This window comes from Ochotona curzoniae, unplaced genomic scaffold (assembly GCF_017591425.1).
Source record: "Ochotona curzoniae isolate NIBS_2020 unplaced genomic scaffold, NIBS_Ocur_1.0 contig_4692, whole genome shotgun sequence".
Lineage (NCBI taxonomy): Eukaryota > Metazoa > Chordata > Mammalia > Lagomorpha > Ochotonidae > Ochotona > Ochotona curzoniae.
The window spans coordinates 1,898,507-1,924,236 of record NW_024466361.1 but is presented as its reverse complement, the minus strand read 5'-3'; the positions used below and the strand labels follow the sequence as shown (position 1 = coordinate 1,924,236).

General features: G+C 44.0%; 1 protein-coding gene across 2 annotated transcripts in view; it reads right to left on the bottom strand.

Moving 5' to 3' along the window:
- EXOC4 (exocyst complex component 4) overlaps window positions 1–25,730 on the bottom strand; it is an 817,909-nt gene that overhangs the window by 397,792 nt on the left and 394,387 nt on the right. Inside the window, exon 12 of one of the 2 annotated variants that reach the window (XM_040987490.1) lies at window positions 111–247. The exons of the other annotated variant lie outside the window; for it this stretch is intronic. Coding sequence (XP_040843424.1) covers window positions 111–247 — 137 coding nt within the window. The remainder of the gene's footprint in view (window positions 1–110; window positions 248–25,730) is intronic. 2 annotated transcript variants of the gene reach the window in all.

Below are 25,730 nucleotides of genomic sequence, written 5' to 3'. Positions count from 1 at the left end.
TCGACAAACTCAGGGAAGAGCTTTCTCCACCACAGTGAGTGAGGGCTGAAGGCAGCAAAGGCACAGCTGCACGCCCGAGCGACCGGCCTGAGCCCCAGGGCAAGCTGTACCTGTAAGCCGCTGAGCAGGTGTCCTTGTACTCCTGGAGTTTCACACACACCATGTTGAGGAACTGATCCGAATATGCGCTCAAATCATGCATCAGGTCCATGAGGTCTTGCACCGTTTTTTCCACAATGATTGTGCTCTGGAAAAACAAAAACAAACAAAAAAAAGAGAGGATCAAGGACCATGAGATTCCTGGACTCTAACGCAGAGCACAAGACAGCACACGTGAAAGGATGCACTAATTCAAGACACTTGAGCTTTGCTTGGAAAAGCTGGACATGAAAACATGGAGCAGAACAACAAAATAAGTGCTTTGGACAGGGTTGGTCTTTCAACAGCCCTGAGAGGAGAGGGAAGGAACTGCCAGCTGGGTTCCACAGAATTCTCACCCACATGACATCCCTGCTCTTATTTTCTGTTTGTTTTTAACAAAGATTTATTTTTTTGGAAAAGGCAGGTTTACAGAGAAAAGGGGGCAAAGAGAAAGATGTTCTATGCAGGGGTTCACTCTCCAAGAGGCTGCAGAGGTTGCAGCTGAGCTGATCCAGAGGCAAGAGCCAGGAGCGTCTTGCAGGTCTCCTGCAGGAAGCACTGCTCCTTGGATAGAAAGGCCAGGAGTTGTTTCTGGCTGCATGGCAAGGCCCAGCAGAACGCCTCTCTAATCACCTCATTGCTACCTCACCCCATTGTATGGACAGTCACCTCTGATTTTTCATGGAATTCTCCTGAGGGTGTTGTTGTTTTACTGCAAATGTGAAATGACTTCTGTAACTGGTTTAACACCAGAAGCTGATTTATCATGTTATGGTAAAAGGATCTCTAGCAACTTAAGACAGTGAGACGCAGCTGAAAGCTTACAGCAGCACTACTGAGCCTATATTGTTCCTAAATGTCTTACTGTGTGCCCACTTTTGACCTGGAACTGATTCTAAGATGTGTGATCTTCTCCATAAGAAATGGCTTGATAATATCTTAGAACAGACGGTAATCATGGAGGTACAAAGAAGAGTTTGTTTACTGTGCAGCCCCAAACTGTTACAACACACGGAATGACACACTTTGGCTTCCTGCCACGTAAAGCAGCAAGTGCAAGGGGCATCTCCTAAAGCGAGACAGATCGGAGCCCCCAGGGGAGAATAGTTTAAAACTTCTACCTCGGGCCCGGCGTGGTGGCCTAGCGGTTAAAGTCCTCGCCTTGCACGCCCGGGATTCCATATGGGCGCCGGTTCTATCCTGGCAGCCCCGCTTCCCTTCCAGTTCCCTGCCTGTGGCCTGGGAAAGCAGTTGAGGACGGCCCAAAGCTTTGGGAACCTGCACCCGTGTGGGAGACCCCGAAGAGGCTCCTGGCTTCGGACTGGCATAGCATTGGCCGTTGCGCTCACTTGGGGAGTGAATCATCGGACGGAAGATCTTCCTCTCTGTCTCTCCTCTCTGTATATCCGCCTTTCCAATGAAAAAAAAAAATAATAAAAATAAATCTTTAAAAACTTCTACCTTATATTGGCACTTATACTTAGGGAAAGAAAATAGTTTGAAAACATAAGAAGTTTGTTGCAAAGGCCCTCCATTCATAGAAAGGCTGGGTTGCCTTGATTCTTTTCACTGCCCTTTAACAAACTAACAAAAAATAACTGAATCAGTACTAGGTGAAGGTGATGATAATCAGCATACCACTGATTATAAGATTTAATCATCTATGATATATGCATTTATAAACGCTTTTCATTTATATGTTTTCTTTTTAGTTCTGTATTCTTGATATGTTAAGTAATATTAGTTTAGGTTTAAGGAAAATTGACTCTGGGCGTAAGCAAACCACCTGTCACTTCGTAACTAACTGCATGTGCTGCCAACCATGGGGTTCCTGGCTTCAGCCAGGGACTTCAGGTTAATGGCATGCTGAAAATATTTTCTTTGGAATAAAATAGTGTTTTTCAGAATTGTTTTTGTAATCATTCTCTTATCCAAGAAGTAAAAATGCAACAACTGGATGTGGTATAAAAGCCTGCAATGATTTCTGTATAAATAAAGACAGCTTTTTTGAGTTGTCCATTATGAGCTCATCATAGTGGGCCACATCTCTTCTGGTCTTCTTGCCAATCCTCACATCCTTTGCAAGCTCTGAAGTCAGCTGGAGCTCTCTGGCAGTCTCTCAAACAGCTGCAGGGACCTGAGGCTTTGGGCCATCCTTGTCTGCTTTCCCAGGACACAAGCAGGGAGCTGGATGGGAAGTGGAGCTGCTGGGATTAGAACCGGCGCCCAGATGGGATCCTGGCACATTCAAGGTGAAGATTTAGCCACTAGGCTACTGTGATGGGCCCCCTGATGCTTTTAAGACAGAAAATGTATCATCATATGAAACCTGATTTATCATGCACAGGGCTATGACAAGCAGCAAAGAGGAAAGAAAATCATCAATAATTTATTGTAAATGTGTCAAATATCAATGCATTAAGAAAAACTAACACTTGCATTGTGTTTTACAGTTTGCAGAAGGTTTTCACATCACAGCATGTTATGTCACTTGAGACTCAAAATAATCATAATCATGAACATTTACAGAATTCTTACACGTGCAAGACATAGGGCTATGCATTTCACAGGCTCATCTCACTAAACTGCAACACTGCCTACCTGTCAGGCGGGTCTTATCACTGTGAGCTGAAAGATGGGGAAAGAAGTGTAGAACGATGACTGTAAACCAAGCCGGATCTAGGCTCTGCTCTTCCTGCTCTTCACTTACATCAACTAGTTCTGCTTCTGTCTGGGTCAGTCTGCCCCAAGGTTGCAGCGTTTCAGACCTACGTTCCCACTGTGGAAGCGGCATCCTAAACAGCCTCCGTAGGTTTGCAGGATGAGCTGAAGGAACATGCAAAGGAATACTCAAAGGAGAGGGACTGCCTGTCTTCCAGCTGCTCACTGCGATGCTGTGCAGCCAACCAGTGCCACCTGACTCCCAACAGAGGCACAAACACGGTCCAAGTATTCGATGAAGAAAACACCGAGCTGTTTAAATGTTAACGCGTGCCTCTTTCAAAGGGAGAATTACACTCAAACACAAGCTCACCAACTTGGAATCCTTTGGCCAATGATAAAATTACACAGACTGTAGTAGATTTGGGCCACAAAGGTAAACGCTAAACATTATTTTTTCCAGTCTAACAGTGACCCATGAAGGAATTAAAACCATTTTATCATGCTGAAATGCACACTACAGGGTACAGAGTTTTGGCTGAATTTTTTCTAAAAATAAAAAGGAGCAAAAGCAGACAGCTTCTCTCCACACAACAGAGTATTAGCTGGAATTGTAAATCATATTTGCACATTTATTCAAGATGATTTGGTGGTAGAGGTTTCTTGTCTTCTCTCCCCTTCCCCTCCCTGCTGCCCTTTCTCCAGAAAATAATTAGAAGACGAAAAGGAAGGAGCCATTGCATTCTGTCAGGCAAAGCTCATAGCAAACCAAATTACAGTCTCTATAGAATCCCCAAGTTCAACTTCCTTTCTGTATTGATTTTAAGATTAGAGCACTGCAGCTCCCCCTGATCCATAATCCCATTCCTCTGAGTGTGTGAGTGACAGGAATTGATTCTGCTCTGCTCCATGTCCCCACATGGAGACTCTACAACCCTCATCTTGATTCAGAACACGGGGTTTGCTACAGAACGTGGACAGCGATGTGCAAGGAGAGGGCAGGTCTGCCATCCTAACAAAGCCCATGAAAACAAAGCCTTGGTGGGGAGAGGGCCTGGGGAGGTGACTGGCACTGGGAGGAAAGCTTTGCTCCTCCTGATTGTGCTGTGATGCTCATCTCTGGGTGAGTACTTCCTTCCTCCCTCGGATTCAAGCTGACGGCTCCTTGCCCTGCTGTCCTTCAGGATCACTGCAGCGGGCCTGCGCAGTGCCTGGCTGTGCTCTCAGCCTTCTAGAACAGATGTTCACAAGGATCCGCGCTGTCAAGAGGGTCAGTATGCTTTTTCTTTTTGTGCATCTCAGCTCTCACTGCGTCTGCTGGCTTACGGTTCCCTAGGATCTTCAGGACAATGCCACTAACCAACACGAGGGATAGTGTCAACACAAAAACAAACCTCCCTCTAAATGTCATCCATGCAAGGAATGCTAAGGAATGTCAGGCACAGAGCCGTGCGTACTTAGATCTGGAAGGATCAGCTGTGGTCTGTATTTACTGTTTCGGCTTTGGGTAACTGCAATGGTACCGCAGATCCCCCGGAGATTTTGGGGTGAGCAGGAAGTAGTGGCACGGCACGGTTAAACCTCCCAGGTTTAATTCTCGCGGTTGTGTTCAACAGAGTCTAGTGACAACGTGATCACACAGTTTTCCAGCTCTCTGTTGGTTTGCCGTGTCCTGACAACACTTGGACAATCAAGCCCTATGTTCTCTTTAAGAAAAGTGACACAATAGTTTGCAAGATAATATTATTTTTACAAGAAAAGTTCCTATTTTTCAAGACTTTAAAACAATTGTTAAATCAGTGGCTCTGACAGCTAAACATCTAAAAATATCAAATTTCTCACAAGGTCAATCTGGTTCCCATTCATTTGATCTCTTCAGCATCTCAAATTATGTATTGACTTGTTATTAATTTGGGGATTTGCCAATGGTGAATACAATAAATTCAAAATAAGTAAAACTTCAATTTTATTCACTATCATTTCTTCATTTCAATAAAAATGTTTATTTGGAAGGTAGAGTTACAGAAACACAGTGGTATTAATCTGCTGGGCACCCCACCCAGGGGCTAAGGCCAGGAGGCAGAAATCCCGAACCACAAACTTCATCTGGGTCTTTCATGTAGGTGCTGAGGCCAAAGTATTTCAGCCAACTTCTGCTGTGTTTCCAGTCATGTTAGCAGAGTTTTGGATCAGAATTGGAACAGCTGTGACTCCAACTTATACTCAGATGGGATGCCAGCATTGTAGCAGAGGCTTGACCCTCTGTACCACAATGCTGGCCCCAATTCACTATAATGTCTAAAGCATCACAAGTGGTTGGATATTTGTTCATGAACAACTTAATTCACTTTACTTGGAAGTTATTAGCAAGTAAAAAATCTGGACATGGGACATGACATGAAAAGTGGTAAAAGATGGGGAATGCAGCACAGCAGATGTGATCACGGAGACAGAAGCGACAACAGCTGTGTGAGACAGCAGGTGCCTGAAGGGAGAAGCAGGTGACAAGGCACACGGCTTGGCCGGACCCGCTGCATCAAAGACCTCTTCCTCTCTCCGTCCTCCCTCTGTCTTTATCAGCTTGCTTTTCAAATAAAAATTTCAGAAAACAAACAAATGTAGCCAGAGAAATGTATCCATCACTTAGACACACTGCATCCCGACCCCCCATGCAAACTCCCCCACATACACTGTGGAAAAGGAGGGCTTCGCGAGAGCTGGATGATGACGTGGCTGTCCTATTTATGGGTATGTTCAACTACAAGTTGGTAAGAGTCCATAACATATTGTTCTTGCAGTTACTATCAGCTCTAATTTGTAGATGGTTTTAAATAATGACAGTTACAACAAAGATAATTACAGAAGCCAGACGAAATCTGTTTTCCATTTTTAATCCTATGTTTTGATTTGTATTACATTTAAAATGTTCTGAATGGGTCTGTTCCTTTGCTAACTAAGCCATCTGGGAAAGAAAAAAAAAGTTGTATCGGGAACCTGCCAGCTGCCCCCTCACCCAAATCATTTCCCATAAAGTTACATCTCTCAAGAGATGAGCGTTCATATCCATCAAAAGTCATAAACACGGCATTTGTTGAACTTTAACTTCTAGTAGTCAAGAAACAGTCAATCAGGAGTAGACAGATGACTCAACGACACTCAGAATGAAGTACTGTGCAGAACCAAGAAGGCTGAATCTTCTACGTGTAGTATGAGAATCCTACAACCCTTGCAGTGCAAGCAAGCAGATACACAGGAGGGAGCCACACAACTGCTGCTCCTGTGGTTCAAAAGGCTCAGTCACGAGCAGACACACTAGCAACCCGAGGAGACGGTGGTGCTGATGCGAAAGCAGGGAACATTCTGGATCACAGACATGCTACGTCATGAGTTAGCAGCTGCCGAATGAGTAAAAATACATGTAAAAATTCTCGATTTTGAAACATTTATGTATTTCACGATTAGGTTAGTAATAACAACCAAAATAAAGATATTGTCACTCATTCACTCAACACATCTTGGCGGACTGCCCCTGCACCTCCTTCAGCTCTTCACCCAGCGGGTCCTTTGTGACACTGTTGCTGCCCATCCCTCCGGCCTCATCTCCTGCCATTCCCCTGTTGGCACAGGCCTTCTCTCAGCTTTATCATGTTCCTGTCCTTACCTACAATGCTCTGCTCTTTGTCTTCCTTCTTGATCCTTCAGGTCATAGTTATAATGTCCTTTCTACAGGTCAGGTCTTCTACTAAAAACATCTAAATCAGCTTTTATTTCTGTGTTGTAACATTCAGTATATATGCAAATTCCTGCTTACCTCTGCCCTCTCCACTGGTCAATACAATCTCTTACTGAACAGGGAGGACAACTGGATAGAACCCAGCACTTGGTAAGCATGTCTTAGCTAAGCAATCACAGCAAGAGGAAGGAGGAGGAGAACAAGAGGAGGATACTCGGGGTTTGGCTGTCAAAGAAAACTCGGGGCCCAGCACCATGGCTAAGCTAGCTTAGTGCCAGCATCCCCTGGGGTGCCAGCTCATGTTTGTGTTCAAGCTGCTCCACTTTTGCTCTAGCTCTCTGTTAATGGCCTGGGACAGCAGTGGAGGACGCTTCCACACTCTGAAGTACAGAAGAAGCTCCTGGCTCTTGGCTTCAGAGAAGCCCAAATCTGGCAACTGTGGCCAACTGAGTGAACCAGCAGATGGAAGATCTCTTTCTTTAACTCTTGCACTGTAACTCTACCTTTCAAATATCTTTAAAAAGACAAATGTTAAAAAAAAGTCAAAACAAAAACAGGAAATAACCCAAATAGCTGTTAACATACAGTAGATATATTAAATTGTGACATATTTAAACCATGACTTACTACTGAGCAATGAAAAGGCCAAACACATGCTCCACAGAACTTCATGGATGACTACCGCAGACTGTCAGCCAGTCTGTACCCACTCCACTTGTGTGACACCCAAGATTAGGCAAAGCCAATCTGGTGAGAAAAGTCAGGATATGGTTAGTTTTGCTAGAAGTGGGGTGGGGGGGAGTACCACTTGTAAACACTTCGATATTTTATTATAATGGCTTTTACATATGGTCTGCTTTATAGATTTTATTCTTTATCTGAGAGGCAGAAGGCCAAAGACAAACACAGAGAGAGCTCTCTCATCTGTAAACGCCCATGACAGCCAGGGCTGGGGCAAGCTGGACTGGGAACTCAAAGCAGGCCCTTGTGGGAACATGCTTCTCTTGAGGTATCGATGCCTTCTCCCAGGTTCCAGAATCAGGAACTGGAACTGAGAAGTGAGCTCAGGTACCTGATGTAAGTTGCAGGCATTCTTGTTGACTGGGCTAACTACCCATTGTCTAGCTACAGTGTATTTCTAAAACAGAAAGAAGTGGAAGTGATGTTGGGGTTAGAACTACTGGCCATGAAATGACAATTGTTCCATAGAGGATCAGCAGCTGGTTGGGGAAAAGATAAATAAGCTTAATTAACTCATTAAGCAAATAAATATTGATGAAATAGATGTCTTCTCTGTACCAAACAGTTTGAACAAAAAAGGCAAAAAGCCAGATAAGCCAGTGTTCCTCCCGTCCAGCCAGCAAACATTCGGAGCAAGAACCAAATCAATGCACTGGTGAGGACACCGAGGCCTTGGCAGCTGTCCTGGGCACCTGCTGCTGCAGGACAAGGCAACAAGGAAGAAAGGTCCCTGGACTTGGGTTGAAGGTGGGGAACAACGGTGACAAAGAGCTGCGAAAGGTAAACAGCAACTGGTACGCTGACCTTGGGATTCAGATAATTGGAGATTCTTCATGGCTAAGGAGTGTGTATGTGAGTGTGTGTGACAGAGAGGAAGAGAGAGGGAGAGAGAAGGCAGGAAGGCAGGTTGAGAGATATGCTAAATTGTGCAGGCCCTTCCATTCTAAATGTGCATATATCCCATCTACCTGATTTCCCCTTTGCCTTTTTCTAGCATGAAAACACAACAGGTTATTCCAAACAACTGTCACTAAAGCTGCTACAGATGCAGGAAGATGATTTCAGGAATGATAAGTGTACAACCAACAAGGAAATAAATTCTGAAGCACAATTTTGTGAGGATAGAGTTAACAAGTTACAGATAGGCTTAAAGAAAGAAAGCATGAGAACAAATTATGAACAATCAGAAAGACTGTATTCCTTTAAAATTCACTTACATGATTAAAAAATGATTTTGCCATTTTAAAAACTTAGAAGATATATATAAATTAAAAATATGCTTTAGGGGCCCGGCGCGGTGGCGCAAGTGGTTAAAGGTCCTCACCTTGCCGCCCGGGATCCCATATGGGTGCCGGTTCTAATCCCGGCAGCCCCGCTTCCCTTCCAGCTCCCTGCCTGTGGCCTGGGAAAGCAGCAGAGGACGGCCCAAAGCTTTGGGAACCTGCACCCGCGTGGGAGACCCGGAAGAGGCTCCTGGCTTCGGATCGGCATAGTATCGGCCCGTTGCGCTCACTTGGGGAGTGAATCATCGGACGGAAGATCTTCCTCTCTGTCTCTCCTCTCTGTATATCTGCCTTTCCAATGAAAAAATAATAAAAATAAATCTTTAAAAAAATAATAAAAAAAAATATGCTTTAGACATTTTAGGTACAGAATAATATATGGTTGAACAAAATCTATGACTAACATTTGATAAGCACAGCTGGCTTGCTGTGAGGATTACTTGGAAGTCTGTGACTTTACATTTAATATAAACAAAGCAGTAGGAAAGAGGGGGAATCTAGAGTCATTGTGCTTACTTAGACTATGAGAACTCACAGGACAACTTTCTCTTTGCAGTTAATATTAAGTAGTAAGGAAGTCTTCGTTGACTTACACTTTCACAGTAGAGTAGCTCTATGGCGAAGGGAACCTGTGCAGTGGACAGGATGGAGGCAGGGCCAGCCTGAGAACCAGTGGTCCCTTGGGTGGCCATTCCAACTGATCAGGCACAGCAGGGCCTGGCCACTCCACTGCCAGCTGCCAACGGGCTCTGCTTGGATGGTTCCTAGCCAGTAAGGACTCTTCTCCCTTTCCATGTTCCAGAAACCCTGGCCTCTTGATTCACCCAGAACTGACGCCTAGGATAAAAAGAGATACCAGAACCACACAGACTGCAATGCACTCTGACCAAACTTCTCTCTCTGAAATTACATTTTAGCATAATTTTCGTTATTCTGCTAATAGCATCAACGTAACATTTTTCTGACACCTTCTTCCTGAGAACTCTGAGAACTTCCCAAGACTGGCAAACTGTGAGCAAGTGGAGCAGTCATTACATCCCTATGTTGCAGCAAGTCTCACACTTAGGGCAGTGTCAAGGAACCAGCATTACATCAACATGTTTTCAGAGAACTCCACAACATCCAGCTGCAACCTAAGGCGATCTGAAATACTTTTATTTCTCTACAATTCTTACATTTTCACTCCACTCCGGCTCGTCTCTCACCTGTCACAAAGCATCACAGTGCCAGTGGCCCCTCTGCTGACACAGGATCATTCAAGCATCCTACATGACTACTTTCTCCTGCTACACACTGCAAGTCCTCAGCCACCCCCTTTATATCGGACAACCCCCCAAATTCACACAGCACAGGTCACCATTTTTTGCTACCAAGTCAAGGACTCTTCAGCAGGAGGCTTCAATGACCCACATCGGGGCATAATTCATTAGGGAAAGAGCTACAAATATATAAATCAACATGTCAGGAGAGGAAGTTCAGCTGGACTGAGTGGGAAACACAAGCTACATGCCCACTGGTTCTGCTCCGTGCAGGCTCACCTGTCTTTGGTGGCTCACACCATAGAATAATCAATTATGCTGACAAGTCTGCCTGCAAACTGTTTCAGCCTCAGTTCCTCCCGCAGCTTGGAGGTGAGGTGTGGGGCCTCCAAGGAGCATGAGCAGGTAGCTTGGCTTCCCGTAAACAGAACACATGAAAGTTGGGGGAGAGAGCAAAGCCAGAGTGTAAGTACACACACACACACACACACACACACACACACACACACACACACACACACGGGGAACCAGGCCAAGGACAGAAATGCAACTCAGACATACCTCCTACCAGGAGAGATGATGGAATCTGAGAACTAATGATTTTTCAAGTAGTTCTGGTTTTTAACAAAATTGGTTGTTGTAAACTCAGCATTCTAGCTCATTCCAGGAATAAATTTAATTGCTCTATATGACCTTTCCATGTTGAGCAAAACAAAATGTACCACAGGAAAAAAAAATCCAAGACTATTCAGCAGGAAAGCTGGGCGCCAAGCATGTTTCCAACACGGACTTGGGGACACTGGACAATTCATTCTTTCTCTCTTCTCTCCGAGAGGTGATATTCATCACCAGCAGGCTTGCCCGCCACCAGGCAGGCTGAAGCTCGATGCATCTTCCTGAGTTGAGATGAGTCCTTCATTATTTACCTTTCCTAGATTTTAACATCTTATCTGTGGGGAAAAAAGGTTGATAGGGAACTGGAAGTCACCACAATGCATTCCAGTGAACTAAAGTCAATGGTTTCCTCCAAGGTTTGTGTGAAAGGAGCAGTAATAGAACCGCCTATCCACTGCCCAGGGAAGCAGCTTTTCTTTCCATGTTCAAGAGAAGTTAGTGATCAAAATAAGAATATCGACTTTTCCTTCACCCAGGAAACACCTACTCCCTTGAGAAGGATACAGCCAACACTCAGAAGGCACAATTACGTCTACACTATAGGTTTTAAGCAGCCAAAAAAAGAAGAAAAAAAGACCAAATACATCCTAATTTTTACTTTGCCAAGTAAGGATGTTTAAAACAAAACATCTACAATTCCATTATTTTCAAAAATAAAAATCTTTTAACACCAAAAAATATGGGAGAAATAATACTCAGAAAAAAGTCTTTCCAAGAAAGTAAAAGTGAAATTTTCACACTTCTCCTCTCCATGCCCATGTGCGCATACACGCACGTGCACACACACCAACTCCCCTCACCCTCTCCTATTTTCTGTGGATGGCATGGCAGCAGGGCCGGCCCCTACTCTGGGACTACAGCTCTAGGAAGAGGTGTCAGATACCATTAGCAGGAGTACATGCTCTGAACCTCACTGAGCCTCAGGAGACAGTGTTCCACCAGTGAGGTTGTTTTCAAATTTGAGTGGATGAGAAAGTCTTGCTTTTAAATGGGAAGTCATTCACTTCACAGATCAGGGTTTCACTATTCTTCAGGAAAAAAAAAAATGGAAAGGAGGTAGACATTTGGCCTAGTGGTACTCTAGCCCAAATGAGAGCACCTGGGCTCCATGTGGCCACTTTGCCTCACTCCAGGGCACCACTGGGGATGAGTCCAGGAGGCAGGACTTACGGCCTACGTCATGGAGTTCTTGCCGCCCTGACTGAGCTCCTGAGTCCTGCTGCTGTAGACATTTGGGAGTGAATCAGCAAGTGAGAACTGGCTTTCTTTTTCTATATATCAAGAAATCAATTAATATGCATTTTTAATTTGGAGATATAAAATACAGAAAAACTCTGCTGGTATGATTTTATCTTTGGGTTATTAAGTGTCAATTTAAAAAAATACTAAATTAGCACAAAATTCAAGAGTGTGAAATCAAATTGTTCCATTGTCTCTTGCTGTGGGCAACTTGAGAGGCACTTTAAAAACAGGCAGACATACTTGGAAGGAAAGCACTGATAATTCATAAACCCCACACTCTCCATGTGACCCAAAAATGAAGCCCAATGCAAAATCCAGATTATTCAAACCATTTTAGTGGCTTCCCATTTTTTAAGTAAAAAATTCTCAGCTCCTTTTATCACTAAGATTTTTAAAAATGAGAATTACAAATATCCTTGCTGTCCATTTTCTTCTTTTATTCTACAAATGAGAGCAGAATTAAGTGCCTGGATCACTAGAGATTCCCAGATGGTCAGACAAACGAGCACCCTGACTCCCAGGCCGGCGTTTTTTCATCAACATGGACACCCAGCTCTCATTCTCTCTCCACGCTCTTGTTCAATGCAACACTTGATGGAACTCAAGCACCTTAAATGTGTAACAGCTAAATTTCTGCCTTGAATAAAGCTCAAAGTTGATCAATTGATATAAACCAAAATGGGAATTTTCAATGTATTAAAAATATCCTTTCAATTTCCTGGTGAATACACTTTAAGTATGTAACTAGTTCATATCATACGTATGCCTTAGTCTTTACAGATGATTCTCTTCTCTAACTATCTGTGCCTGTTCCCCACCTTCTCCTGGTCTGTTTCCTGGTGCTACCATTCCCATGTTACAACACAGGCCTCTTCCTGTGTTTCTTTTCTCCTTCTGATCTTGAACTCCACACAACCAGCCACAGGTAAGAGCTAGATAAAAACACAAGTCTTTATTTCATTAAATAAATGCACATATATGGTTTACTGCATGCCAGGCATTACAACAGGTGGTTTTAAAATGATGATACTTTATTCCCATAGGAACTGTCTACATTTAACAGACGGAAGAACAGAGGCATAAGAAGTTTTAACAACTGCAGGACAGCACAACTAGAGAAGCATAAGTCCAGCACTTGCTTTAACCTATGGCAGAGGAAATCTGAAGCCGGGTGGGAGATGGCTGTGGGAGCAGAGACAGAGAAATGAATGAGTGATTCATTAGGGATAAGGACTGAGGATGGCAGCCCAGGTGTCATCTGTTCCCCTCTGGAGGTGGAGGAGTCACGCCTTGCGAGGTGTGCCATGGCCAACTTCAAGTCACCAATAGGAGAGACACATAGTGGAGGAGTCACGCCTTGCGAGGTGTGCCATGGCCGACTTCAAGTCACCAATAGGAGAGACACATAGTGGAGGAGTCACGCCTTGCGAGGTGTGCCATGGCCAACTTCAAGTCACCAATAGGAGAGACACATAGTGGAGGAGTCACGCCTTGCGAGGTGTGCCATGGCCAACTTCAAGTCACCAATAGGAGAGACACATAGTGGAGGAGTCACGCCTTGCGAGGTGTGCCATGGCCAACTTCAAGTCACCAATAGGAGAGACACATGGTGGAGGAGTCACACCTTGCGAGGTGTGCCATGGCCAACTTCAAGTCACCAATAGGAGAGACACATAGTGATACACTTAGTGATATAGTGCTGCTATTTGCTCCAACAGATCCAAAAAACCAGAAAAGCATGGATGATAACAAAATGCAAAATTAAGAAGTGATGGATTTGCATATTTATTATTTTCTTTCAACAACGTTAGATCTACATTTTAATAATGGTTAATAAACTGGCTTAAGATTTCTGAAAGAATCTCAAAACTGGCTTACAGGTGTCTCGGGAGAGAATGACCCAAATACATCTATCTGCAAACATGTGGATGGACGAGTGGAAGATTTGAACTTCACAGTATCCCAACCCACCACAGACAGAAAATCAATTCAGGAAGAGGGAAAAGAAGATTGATCGAGCTCTGGGTAGGTGTTCAGCTTGGTGGTTAAGACGTCCAGGCCCTATGTCAGACATCCAATCCCAGCTTCCTGCTAATTCAGACCTTTAAGGCAGCAGGGGATAGTTCAAGTAGTTGGGTCCCTGCTGGCCATTCGGGATATCTGGCTGTGGGCTGTGGCTGGGCCAGGCCTGGCTGCTGGGTCCCTGCTGCCCATTCGGGATATCGGGCAGAGGGCTTTGGCTGGGCTAGGTCTGGCTGTGGTAGATATGTGGGGTTGAACCAGCAGATGGGAGTTCTACCTTCCTGTCTCTGCTGCTGTGCTTCTCAATTTGTTATTTTTTTTTAAAAATGATGCAGCTTATCAAAAATCAGAATGCCTAGTTTAGTAAATAGAGGAAGAAATGTGAGACTGAGAGTTTGAGAAGGGAAGTCTGGAGTAGCACTGCTCTGGCTTGTCTAATGTGCTACAGGCCACAAGTGGGAACAAAAGAACACTGCCACCTTGCCACCACCTTCAGCTCCTGCAATGAAGTCTTGTACTATCTTCCTCTGCTGCAAAGGCCTCCTTGATTCAGTTACAGGCAGCAAAAAAGAGGTCAAGAAGAAGCATACTTTGTCAGATGACATGCTTTAGATCAGAACAACAAACTGTGGAAAGAACATGTGATGCAGGAATTTAAAGCAATTTATGCATAAAGTTGCATAAGGCACTGAGAAAACCCAGTGTGAAAGCTTCTCCTATCCGAAGAAGAAAAAGTCGAGCAGCACAGGCAAGCAGAATCTGGAGAAAGATGAGCCCGCAGTCTGTCTTACTCGCCACGCTTTCCCTGGAGCCACATGGACTCAATACAACTGCACCTGGGACACTTCTTCCACTTAGCAGATGCGTGAGAGAAAACACCATTTTAGGACAACTTGCGGCCTTTTTGTATATGTGATTCTAATAGTATTTGAAAATTCACGAGCTAACAATGGCGCAATGGCCTAGTGGTTAAGGTCCTCGCCTTGCACGCACCGGGATCCCATATGGGCACCAGTTCTAATCCCGGCGACCCCATTTCACATCCAGCTCCCTGCTTGTGGCCTGGGAAAGCAGTCGAGGACAGCCCGAAGGCTTTGGGACCCTGCACCCACGTGGGAGACCTGGAAGAGGCTCCTGGCTTCGGATTGGCTCAGCTCCAGCCATTGCAGCCACTTGGGGAGTGAACCAAAGGACGGAAGAACTTCCTCTCTGTCTCTCCTCCTCTCTGTATCTGTCTTTCCAATAAAAAATACAATAAACCCTAAAAAAACAAGGTTTGACTTCCAGCATGTCCTACCACCTGTACCAGTTGTAGCACACTAGTGGATAAAGCACGGTTCATCTCCCTCTCTCCTGAAAATGTACTGGAATGACAGTAAACACATTATTTTATATATAAACAAAATTACCAAGTACTTATCAAATGTTCATAGGATTGAAAGATTAGTGCAAAATCCATTTTATTACTCCAAACTGCCAATTAATAGGCTGTTTGCTAACTGACACCTGGACATATAATTATAGCTGGCAACATCACAGAGCAGAATGCCTTAGGCCAACCCCCCCCGCAGCTCCGTTCCCAGTGGCAGGCTGCAGGCCCACCTGGAAGCTGGTTAACACACAGAGGTAGCACAGCTGGGAAAAGCCATTACTGAGACAAAGGCCCTTCTGGTTTCACCGAACTCTCCATTTCTGCTCCCCAGCACTCAGGGGATACGAACTTCCTGCCATAAGATCTGAGTTTAGAGAAAGGTTTCTATGATTCTGCTTGAGTGGATGAGGTGCAGCTGCGATATGGAAAAGACCAGCTGGCTCTGTTGAAGCAGGAATCTCCACCAAGTCTCTTTTCAGAACAATTGCTGAGTGTAGATTCCTTGGGCATCTACTATAAGGGAAGGGCTGTTCTAAGGAGGCACAGGAGGAGAAGCAGAGCCTGGCTTCCACGCTGCCTCTGTGCCAGGGAGTCTGCTCACCCGAGCCTCACCCACCACCTCTCTCTCACAGGGCAGGAGAACAGGGGCAGCACAAAGGTGCACCTGCTGGCTCAGTTTCACAGGCGTAAGTGGTAGAGCCCAGAGCTACCCCAGCTGCATTCTACAGCAAGGCCTGCTCTTCCCAATAGCACACTCCTATCCAAATCATGATCGATTCGGCAAGGCTCCGGCATGAAGAGAAGGAAAGAAAAGGTGCCTTGCAGCTGCTGCCCAGGGCCTGATGTTCGCCAACGCTTTATGGGCAATTTAGAATTGGAGTTGGGCCTTTAACAAGAGTAAGGAGAAAAGGTGGATCTTTACAGCACAGCCAGAAAGACAAGCAGGGGATGAACAGTCCACATCCCTGCAGGTGCCTGCCGAGATGCAGGGCAGGAACTGCCATGCAAAAGCATGCAAGGGCAGAACTGACTCAAGGTAAAGAAAGCACGGTTCATCTCCCTCTCTCCTGAAAATGTACTGGAATGACAGTAAACAGATTTTTTCTTCCCAAAACATAAATCATAGGGTGAGGACAAGAGGAGAGAAGTAAAGCTAATATAGTGCTAGAAGCTAAAAGGCAGATTTCGGCTGGTGAAGTGCTTCAGCCAAGGTCAAGAGGGAAAGCTTTGAATTCCCCAGTTACAGAAACATCTGGGTGAAGAAATGGGGAAGAAAGTACTAACATCAGGATCGCTTCAAGGTTTACTGAGGCAGCAAATACCAGGTATCTTCTCTAACGGGCAACATTTCTCCTGTATCCTGGCACAATGTGCTGAAAAAGTAAAGATTGGGCTTGGTGCAATAGTTCAGTCAGCTAATCCTTCCCTTGCAAAGCGCCAGGATCCCATATAGCCGCTGGTCCATGTCCCAGCTGCCCCGCTTCCCATCCAGCTCCCTGCGTGTGGCCTGGGAAAGCACAGGAAAGCAGAAAGGCCAAAGCTTTGGGCCCCTGCACCAATGTGGCAGACCTGGAAGAAGCTCCTGGCTTCTGGCTTTGGAGCAGCTCAGCTCTGGCTGTTGGGGTCACCAGGAGAGTGAACCAGCAGATGGAAAATCTTCCCCTCCGTGTCTCCTTCTGTTTATCTGTCTTGCCAAAAAAAATAATCATAAAGAAAAAGTAAAATAAAATCAGCTGACATCAGAAATGGTGTAAATAACCAAGAGAGAAAACATGGGAACCTCGCTGGTTTCAGTCATCCCAGCCTCTTCGCCCTCTCACTGGCTCCTTGGGTCCTGGCAGCCAGTCTGGTTCCAGAAAGCAGATCTGAGAATCTTTCTCTCTGGAGTCCAAGAGAAATGGCACTGGGGTTTCCCAACTAAATGGCCCGGTCGAACCTTAATTCAGGAAGTGAGATCAGAGGAATAGATAAAAACTGAAGATATTTGATAATATCTTGATATTTAAAAAAAAAATACAGAAAAGATCTCTGATTCAAATGCTACACAGAAAGATCACCAAGACAGTTTACACTATTACAATCTACTGGCCAAAAAAAAAAAAAAAAATGCCTTTTATCTTCTGTGTTCTTGGCAATTACTTCATCACCTGAGTGATGAAGCCACCTCAACTTCCCGCTGGCTGGAAAGGCCGTTAGTACACCTGCCTTAAAGATCCCTCGGAACTGTCTAGGCCGGTAATACCGAGAGCGTGTGCACAGGTCATCTCCCTCCTTGGATTAAGTTAATCGATACACATTAGCTCAGGGTCGTGCTGAAAGGACCTGGTTTCTCTGAATAGGCACATCAACCTCTAAGAAGTCCAGAAATGAGTCTTCGCAGGTGTAAGTAAGTGATTAGGATTTTGCACTGTTACCCTACAGCCATCCCATGCAGCAGGCTTAAGTGAAAGTGGCAAGATGGTCTTTTGGGAGATTTTTACTCTGTCACAGGAACTGAGAAACAAACAAACCCCGAAGATGTTTTCTTCCTGCCCTACCCCACTTGTAGAAGAGCCAAGTCTCCAATTCCCCACGAAGGAATTAACAGCTTCCTTTGCTCCAAAGAACTCCTTCAAAAGAAAGCCTGCCAGCCAGGTCTGAGGAGGAAGCTGGGCCAGATCTGCTCTCTGCAAGAAAGGGTGGAAGGGTCCGTGTTCCTTGAAAGGAACTGAAGTCAAGGATGGTCACGCCAACCACACGTGACAACTGTGCTAAGATTATTTTAACTATCTTGGACAAGGAGAGACATACAGTGAAGGAATTCCCATTCTCTGGTTATGGGCAGCTTTTTCTGTTTATTCAGTCTTACATTTAAAACATTCACTTCAGCATTACTGCAAAGATTCAATGAGCTCACACATTAAAAACATGTTGCTCATAATGTAGCAGTTTTTTCTGATCTCCCTCACATAAACCTTAGTTGAATGAAGGTGATTTAGCTGATAAAATATTGAGAAATAAATATAATCTCTATTAATAAAATGCATAGCAAAATATATGCTTCAAGTTTACAACATCTGGTCATCCACAGAGATGTAACTAATTAAGAAATAATTGTTTCTAGAAGAATAGATAAACAAAGAAATGCAAGATAGAAGAAAACAATGAAGTTCAATTATAAGCTTAGGATATTATAATTTAAAAGAATTATTGGCATGAACTGCATTTTTGTCATTTCTAAGTAAACTATATGGCAGCACGCTAGAAGTTTTTATTGTAAACAAATTACATTTGCTTCCATCTGTTTGTTTTAATGTTTTTCTGGTGATTTTTCCCCATACTTTATTTATTTGAAATGAAAGAGCAAAGGAAAGGGAGACAGAAAATCGATAGAGACCTTTCACCCACCGCTCACTCCCCAAATGGCTGTGACTGCCAGGACAGCACTGGGCCACGTCCCTGGGAGAAGCCACTGCCTTCTCAGAGCAGTTGGGACCATACAGGGACGCCAGCATGACAAGCAGTGCTTTAACGAAATGCAAAACAATGTTACCACTTAAGGAATTTAAAAAATATTTCTACTGATATAAGGTATCTATTTCTCAAAAAGAAAAGAAAGAAATGAGGACATGAAATTAAAAAAAGAAGAAGAAATATTTGAAAAGAATCACCTGAAATCTGATTGCACCAATGAAATCAGTTGCTACTCTATCTCAGACAGCTTGTCTGTGAAAAAAGGTAAAGTATTATATACTGGTAAATATCTTTTACATCGCATGCAAAATCAATCCTTCAACATTCACTTTCATTTACTACACAAGGAACTCCCAGTTAATCCCAATTGCCAAGAAGTGTTCCACCATCTTAAAACAACATTTAATAAAACAAAATGCCAGGACAACCAAAAACTTTACATACTTTTACATGTTTCTTGCATTCATGTCAATGAAGAGTTTCTAAAGTATATTCCAATTTTTCCTTTTATATTAGAATCTATAGATGTCAGTGTAACTTCCTTGTGACTGACTACAAATGAATAATTTGTTATTAAAACGAACCTTCTGTTCATTACCAGGGCCATGTTCTCAAGGGCAGTCATGCCAGTCCGAGCAGTGTGTACCCCACTGAAACGATTCCAAGCACGCATGTGGGTTTTGTGATTTTTTGCAGTTTTTCTTATAATGCCAGCATCTATTAAATCTCAATCTATGAACAAAAATAGCAATAGATTTTTACTGTGTTCAGTTTCTGTGGTTGCTAACTTACTCTTTTCCCCCTAAGATTCGTTTATTTTTTATTGGAAAGGCAGGTTTACAAAAAGAAGAGAGACACAAAGATCTTCCATCCGTTGGTTCACTCCCCAAGTGACCGCAATGGCCGGAGCTGAGCCAATTCGAAGCCAGGAGCTTCTTATGGGTCTCCCATGCGGGTTCAGGGTCCCAAGGCATTGGCCCATCCTCCAGTGCTTTCCCAGCCCACAAGCAGGGAGCTGGATGGGAAACGGGGCTGTCAGGACCAGAACCAGCACCTGTATGGGATCCCAGCACATTCAAGATAAGGACTTTAGGCACCAGGCCACCACGTTGGCCCAACATAACCTTTTAATTTTATTTTTTCACAAACTTTATGAAGCACCCACACATAAGAGCAGTGTGCCTTCTACTCTCACTGCCAAACTTTTCTCCAGACCAGGATAGGCCTTTTACAACTTAGGAGCTGATGCTCAGCTTCACAGAAAATATTTCCTAAATAAAGAATGATGCTACAGCGACTAGCATGGTGGCACAGCAGACACGAGGCTGAGGTGGAAACAAGCTGCCCAACATCATGGTGTCCGTTCCGGATGCTCTGCCACTGTGGTGGTCCTGAGATGTGTTCCTGTCCTCTGCAGTTTGCCGCTGAGAGGTGGGCGCGAGCACAGCCTTTGGCTTACAGTCTGCAAACTTTTCCAGAGGTCAAACAAAACCAATCGCCAGACCTCCAGGGCTGCTGCGGCCTTCACGAAGTCTGTCTAGGGAGCCAGTGCTAAGCTTGTAAGCAGTGAGCGTGGCCAACTCTTCATCTATCAAAGCCATTCCAGTCATGTCCTAGCGGGTTTTCTGACCTGCACCTGGCTGTTTTCTCCACGACATCACAGCTGCCTTGCACACTCACCCTTCCCAACACATGCTCTTAGTAATCCTAGCTTCTCAACCTGTCACTGAAGACACACCCCCAAACCCTATTCTCTTGCACCTGTTGAAGTCAGAGACAAGCATCACCTGTGGGATCATCTGCTCTCTCTCCAAACGACCTTCTGAATCCATCTTCTAAGAAAAGCCAGCAGGCAAGAGCCTGTGCTAAATGAGCAGAGGCTGGCACAGACGCACCTTCGCAGTCCTTGTCTTCAACGCATTTTCCTCCTAGCGCTAATGATTGTGAGCCACGTTCCTGTGAATAAACCCACTTAGGTCTCCGAATGGCGGCTGCAACAAAGACATTAGAGCAAATGGCAACCCAGGCACTGCTGCAGTTCCAGTATGGTACCAGGAGCAAGAGACACTCATCCATTAACCAAACAGTGGCACTTTCAAAACCAGCGGGAACCAGGGGCTCCCTGCTGAGAAACAGAAATTAACTTTGTGAGGAGATAATTCGTCTTTAGATGGTTGTCATATTCAGAAAAGGTCTCTGGGTGAGGCAGTGGGAAGAGGAGTAAAGCTCCTGACAGCAGCTTAGCAGGGAGCCAGGTGCCATGGAAGATGGATGTTCCAGCCTGTTCCCTCCAGGGCAGTGCTTGAAACACAGCAGGGCCACAATGCCTCGTGCCTCTATCCGCTGCTTAGGAACACTGAGATCCCACAAAAAGCACTCATGGATTCAGCTAAAAACACCACGAGGCAAGGAGTGCACTGGTGTCACTGGCTGGGGTTTGCAAGGATTAGCAAGGGAAGAATCAAGTGTCCTGAGGTGTTACGGCAACAAAAGAACCAGCCGGCATGGAAGGGTGTCCCAACAGAAGTGCCTTGGAGCTACAAGCTGCCACTGAGAGCAGACGACACTGCACAAGTGCTGACACCTGACAGTATTTGATTCCTTTTTAAAAGATTTACTTATCCATTTGGAAGGCAGTGAGAATGAGCCTCCATCTGCTGGTTCACTCCCCAAATGGTCATGGCCCAAACCTGGAACGTCATTTAGGTCTCCCACGTGGGAGACTGTGTTAGCAGGGAGCTAGATCAGAAGTGTAGCCAGGACTTGGTGAACTCAGCAGCCACACTGTGTTGACTAGTGTGCAATAACATGAGGCCAGCAGTGTGGATTTACTGCCACGAGGTACAGCAGAGGAAAACTGATGGGCCTGGAGAGAACACCTGTTGACTTCGAGTCAGCAAGCTCAGAGCATCCGCACCAGGACAGGTGTCCACACTGAGGGTGCTCCCATCTGTGTGCCTCCAAAAGGTACTTTGGGTGTCTTTCAGAGCCAGTCTTGACAAATTTTGGCCTGTCTAGTCCCAGGTCCTGAGGAGACATCTGGGTGGAGGAAGTAGTGTTGTCTTAAAAATGCTTTATTTCTTGGCTTTCCCATCAAACCCCTGCACTGGCACAGCCCTCTGTGGCTGAGAACCCAACATGGACTCTCTCATGTGAACACCAGCTCTGTTCTCACTCCGCTGACTACCAGCTCATCTGATCACTTCCTTACAACTTGTGGACAAACAGGCAAATGCTAAACAACCTTGCTAAGAAATACACAAAGAGAATGAGTTTATTAAGAGCATGTACATTTTTAAACCAATCTTCAAAGCAATATGCTGCACTGTTATTATCTCATTACAGTCATTTCAACACTTACTCCTGTTAACTTATTAAAAAACATTGAAAATCGTTTTCTTCATTGCAGGCACAACAAACTATCTCATTAACTGAATACGGATCTGTGCCAAATCACATGGCAATGGATGTGGCATAAGAAATGCACATACATGGGAAAAAGTGTTCAAGAAAGGTAAGCACAGAGCCACCAAGAGCTAGAAAGTACTACCTGACAATGAGGAGGTGGTTCTTCCAAAATCCTGGCACTGTTACACCATGACAGGGCTACACCATACATCTCTCACTTTATTCTAAGTCCTCTCAAGGGAAAAGATCTCTTGCACTTTTTGGCCGGTTACCTCACTTCAGAAATTTACCTCTTCCTGCTGTATGCAGCTAACTTTAAAACAAAACTCTCCTGTACACATTTGGATGGCAATTTTAATTTAAAGCAAAAGCAAAATCATTTCAAAAATATTAAATACAAAATTGGTAAATTATAGCCCATTGCTTTCTTTTCTGTAAATAAATACTGGAATATGACATGGCCATGAATTTACACATTGTCTGTCGTTGCGTTTATCAGAGGGAAGTTGAGAAAGAATTTGTGTAAAGGTAGGATTAAATGGTAAGTTAATTTTGGTGCAAAAGATGCTTGCATTCCATGCATGGTTTCATCATAACATGCATTTTTATGAAGGTCCTTTGTACTCTAATGCACAGTTAGTAAAACAAAGGCGCCATGGCTCGCACAGCTGAAGGACTTCCTAGTCAGCCGACCCTAGTTTACCACGCCATGATTCAAAGCAGAGGTCGCAGGTTAACGGCAGGGGCACTGTCAGAATGCTGCTCCAGAAAGCAGAGCATCAGGGCTCAGTCAGATCAGCACCCTCCCACCTTCCCCACCATGACGAGCATGAACAGCAAACATTTTAGAAGCACCGGTCTAAAGAACATGGCTCAAGGAGAAATGAAATCTCCACAAGAGGGCTGAGCTTAGTACTAGACTTACAATGTTTTATTACCAGAAAACATAGGATTGCTTGCAAAGAATTTTATGAAGATGAAGAAGAGAGAAAAAGAAAGTGGACTGCAAATTATGGGAAACATTAATAGTGTACATGAAGAGGAGATTCATAGCATCCATTTACGCATCTGCACAGTAGGGGACGCGTGTAAACTGCTTTAGCCCAGATGGCTAGTTTTGCTTTTTTCCATAAAAGAGTTATTACTGCTGAAAGCTGGTCTGAGCCCTACATCATCCTCTAGCACAAAAACAAGTAAAATGAAACGAAGCTGCTGATTCCAGCCAGGTCCATTTGGTTGTCATATTCATTTCCTTTTCAAATACTCCATTTTCTCTGTAACAGGAAAATTGTTTCTCTAATAAGGCAAACGGGTTATGATTTGCTCCCTAAAATAAACACGCAATAAACCCACTCCAAATCTCTATTTTATCATGTGTGATTTGTGTTTCATTTGTAACAAATGATATGCTGTCATTTTAAGTTGATGTCACCTGACACTGTACGGATCTGCCAGAGATGAGTTTCATTTCTTTTCAAAGTTACAAAGTTGCTCTACTGTTGGTTTTGGGTGAATACCTTTAAGTTTGGGGAGTCTTTGAGTTGGTGCTCGAGCCACCAACTCAAAAGGACAGTGAAGGACAGTGCTTGAGCCATGTCCCAAGCCAGCAGCACGCCACCAGCAAACAGCATCCCAGATAGTTTTTCTTTTTCTCTCTTTTTTTTTCTAAGCAACTTTGTACTTCCAAATTCTCAGTACAGTGCTGGCACACAGTGGGTATTTAGAAATAGTTCAACCAGATCCAAAACGTTTTTCCCTTGTGTAACCTTTATTTATGCTTAATAATGGATTAACCTCTCTTTCATCTTTCAGAAGAATCAGAAGTCACATTTCAAATTATGCTTTTACACAGGTATAATTAAATCTTTAGAATTAGATGGGATGGCAAAGAAATTAGAGGCTAGAATGTAACAGACATTTTACAACCTGCAGATGCCAAAAGCAGGCAGCACCCACCTTATCCTCCCCCTCTTTTGCCACAGTATAAGGGCAATTCGATTCCAAGGCGAATAATATAATTACCTAAATGAAACCAGGAAAGGAAAAAAAAATCACACAGCCTGAAAGGATTAGCTGCTGAAGGGCTTATGCTTGGCGAGGCAGGATGGATCCTGTCTGACAATTTCATAAAGTAGCCATCAATTATTTAAATCATTGTGACTTTTCAGACAGCATTCTGGACAGCAAGGTAAAAAAAGTCCAAAATTTTGAAAACCGTAAATTAGGAGAGAGATGCTGTGGAGAAATATGCTCTGCCTAGATACAAAGGGAAGGTGGCTTATCAAGTCAGTTCTGTGGAAGGTCAGCAGAATGGTGCCACCATTGCTACTGTTCAAATTCAGTAGAAATCAACCACTCAGACATGAAGTGTAACAGGTTTTAAAGAATTCTACAAGTAGAATAGAAAGGAAATTGGGCCAGAAGGAGCCAGATCTGGACTGAACTTACTGTTCATAAGGTATATCACCTTAACAAGATACTTAGCACAAAAGGTAGATTCAGATTAACTTCTAAAGCGCAGTCTAGTCCTAAACCGCTATTGAAATTTAGTCTTTATAAAGACTCATGCTGGCTACAGGAGGTTTATAAAGTAATGTAACTACATGTCAGACTTTTATTAAAAAGTTATAAGTTAGAATACTTGCCTCATGTGTATGAGTCTAGCAACAACATTGCTACTATATCTCCATCATTATGAGTAAACCAGGAATATGCCTTTATACACAGGACATGCAAAAAACAAGGAACTAGGGCCAAGCGTGGTGGCGCAGTGGTTAAGGTCCTTGCCTTGCATGCCCGGGATCCCATATGGGTGCCGGTTCTAGTCCCAGCAACCCTGCTTCCCCTCCAGCTCCCTGCCTGTGGCCTGGGAAAGCAGTCCCGGGCGGCCCAAAGCTTTGGGACCCTGCACCCGCGTGGGAGACCCAGAAGAGGCTCCTGGCTTTGGACCGGCATAGTATCGGCCATTGCGCTCATTTGGGGAGTGAATCATCGGACGGAAGATCTTCCTCTCTGTCTCTCTTCTCCGTATATCCACCTTTCCAATAAAAATAATAAAATAAATCTTAAAAAAAGTCTCAAATTCTTGCTATTATTTGAATATTTGTATTTGCTAAGTTAGTTCTTAAGCCACTGACTGTTTCTGCACAGGTCCAAGGTCTACAATTGCATGAACGTTCGGGAGCCGATCCGGGCAATAGTTTCATAAGTCAGTTAGCTGGGTTTTCACCAGATTTCACGAATGCAGAAAGAACAACAGTCACTTGCAATCCAGTAACTTAAGATGATTTAAATGATATAAATAATAGGAGTATTCTATTTATACTGTTTACATATTCTTCCACTAAAAGCAAAGCAGCTATCATAAATATGTAACTAATCACATAAATATTTAAGCAATACATTTAAAAAATATGAACTTCATATTCACATATGCAGGTGCAAAAATTATCCAGGGACTAATTAAAAACATCCACCAACTACACTGTAACAAAAAATAACAACTTTGATTTGTTAAACAGAATGAGCAATCTTGAATTTTCTCTTAGTTATTTTCTACTCATCAGAAGAGCATGACTCCCTGTTCCTTCAGTACATGGGCAGTTCAAAGTGATGTCCTTCCCCAACGTACACCTAAGCAGGCAGGAAACAAAGAGTCACTTCTGATGCAACACCTGTACTGGGCGAGAACGGAGGCCAGCAGCAATGGAGGTAAGTCAAGGTGCGAACAGAGCTCCTGA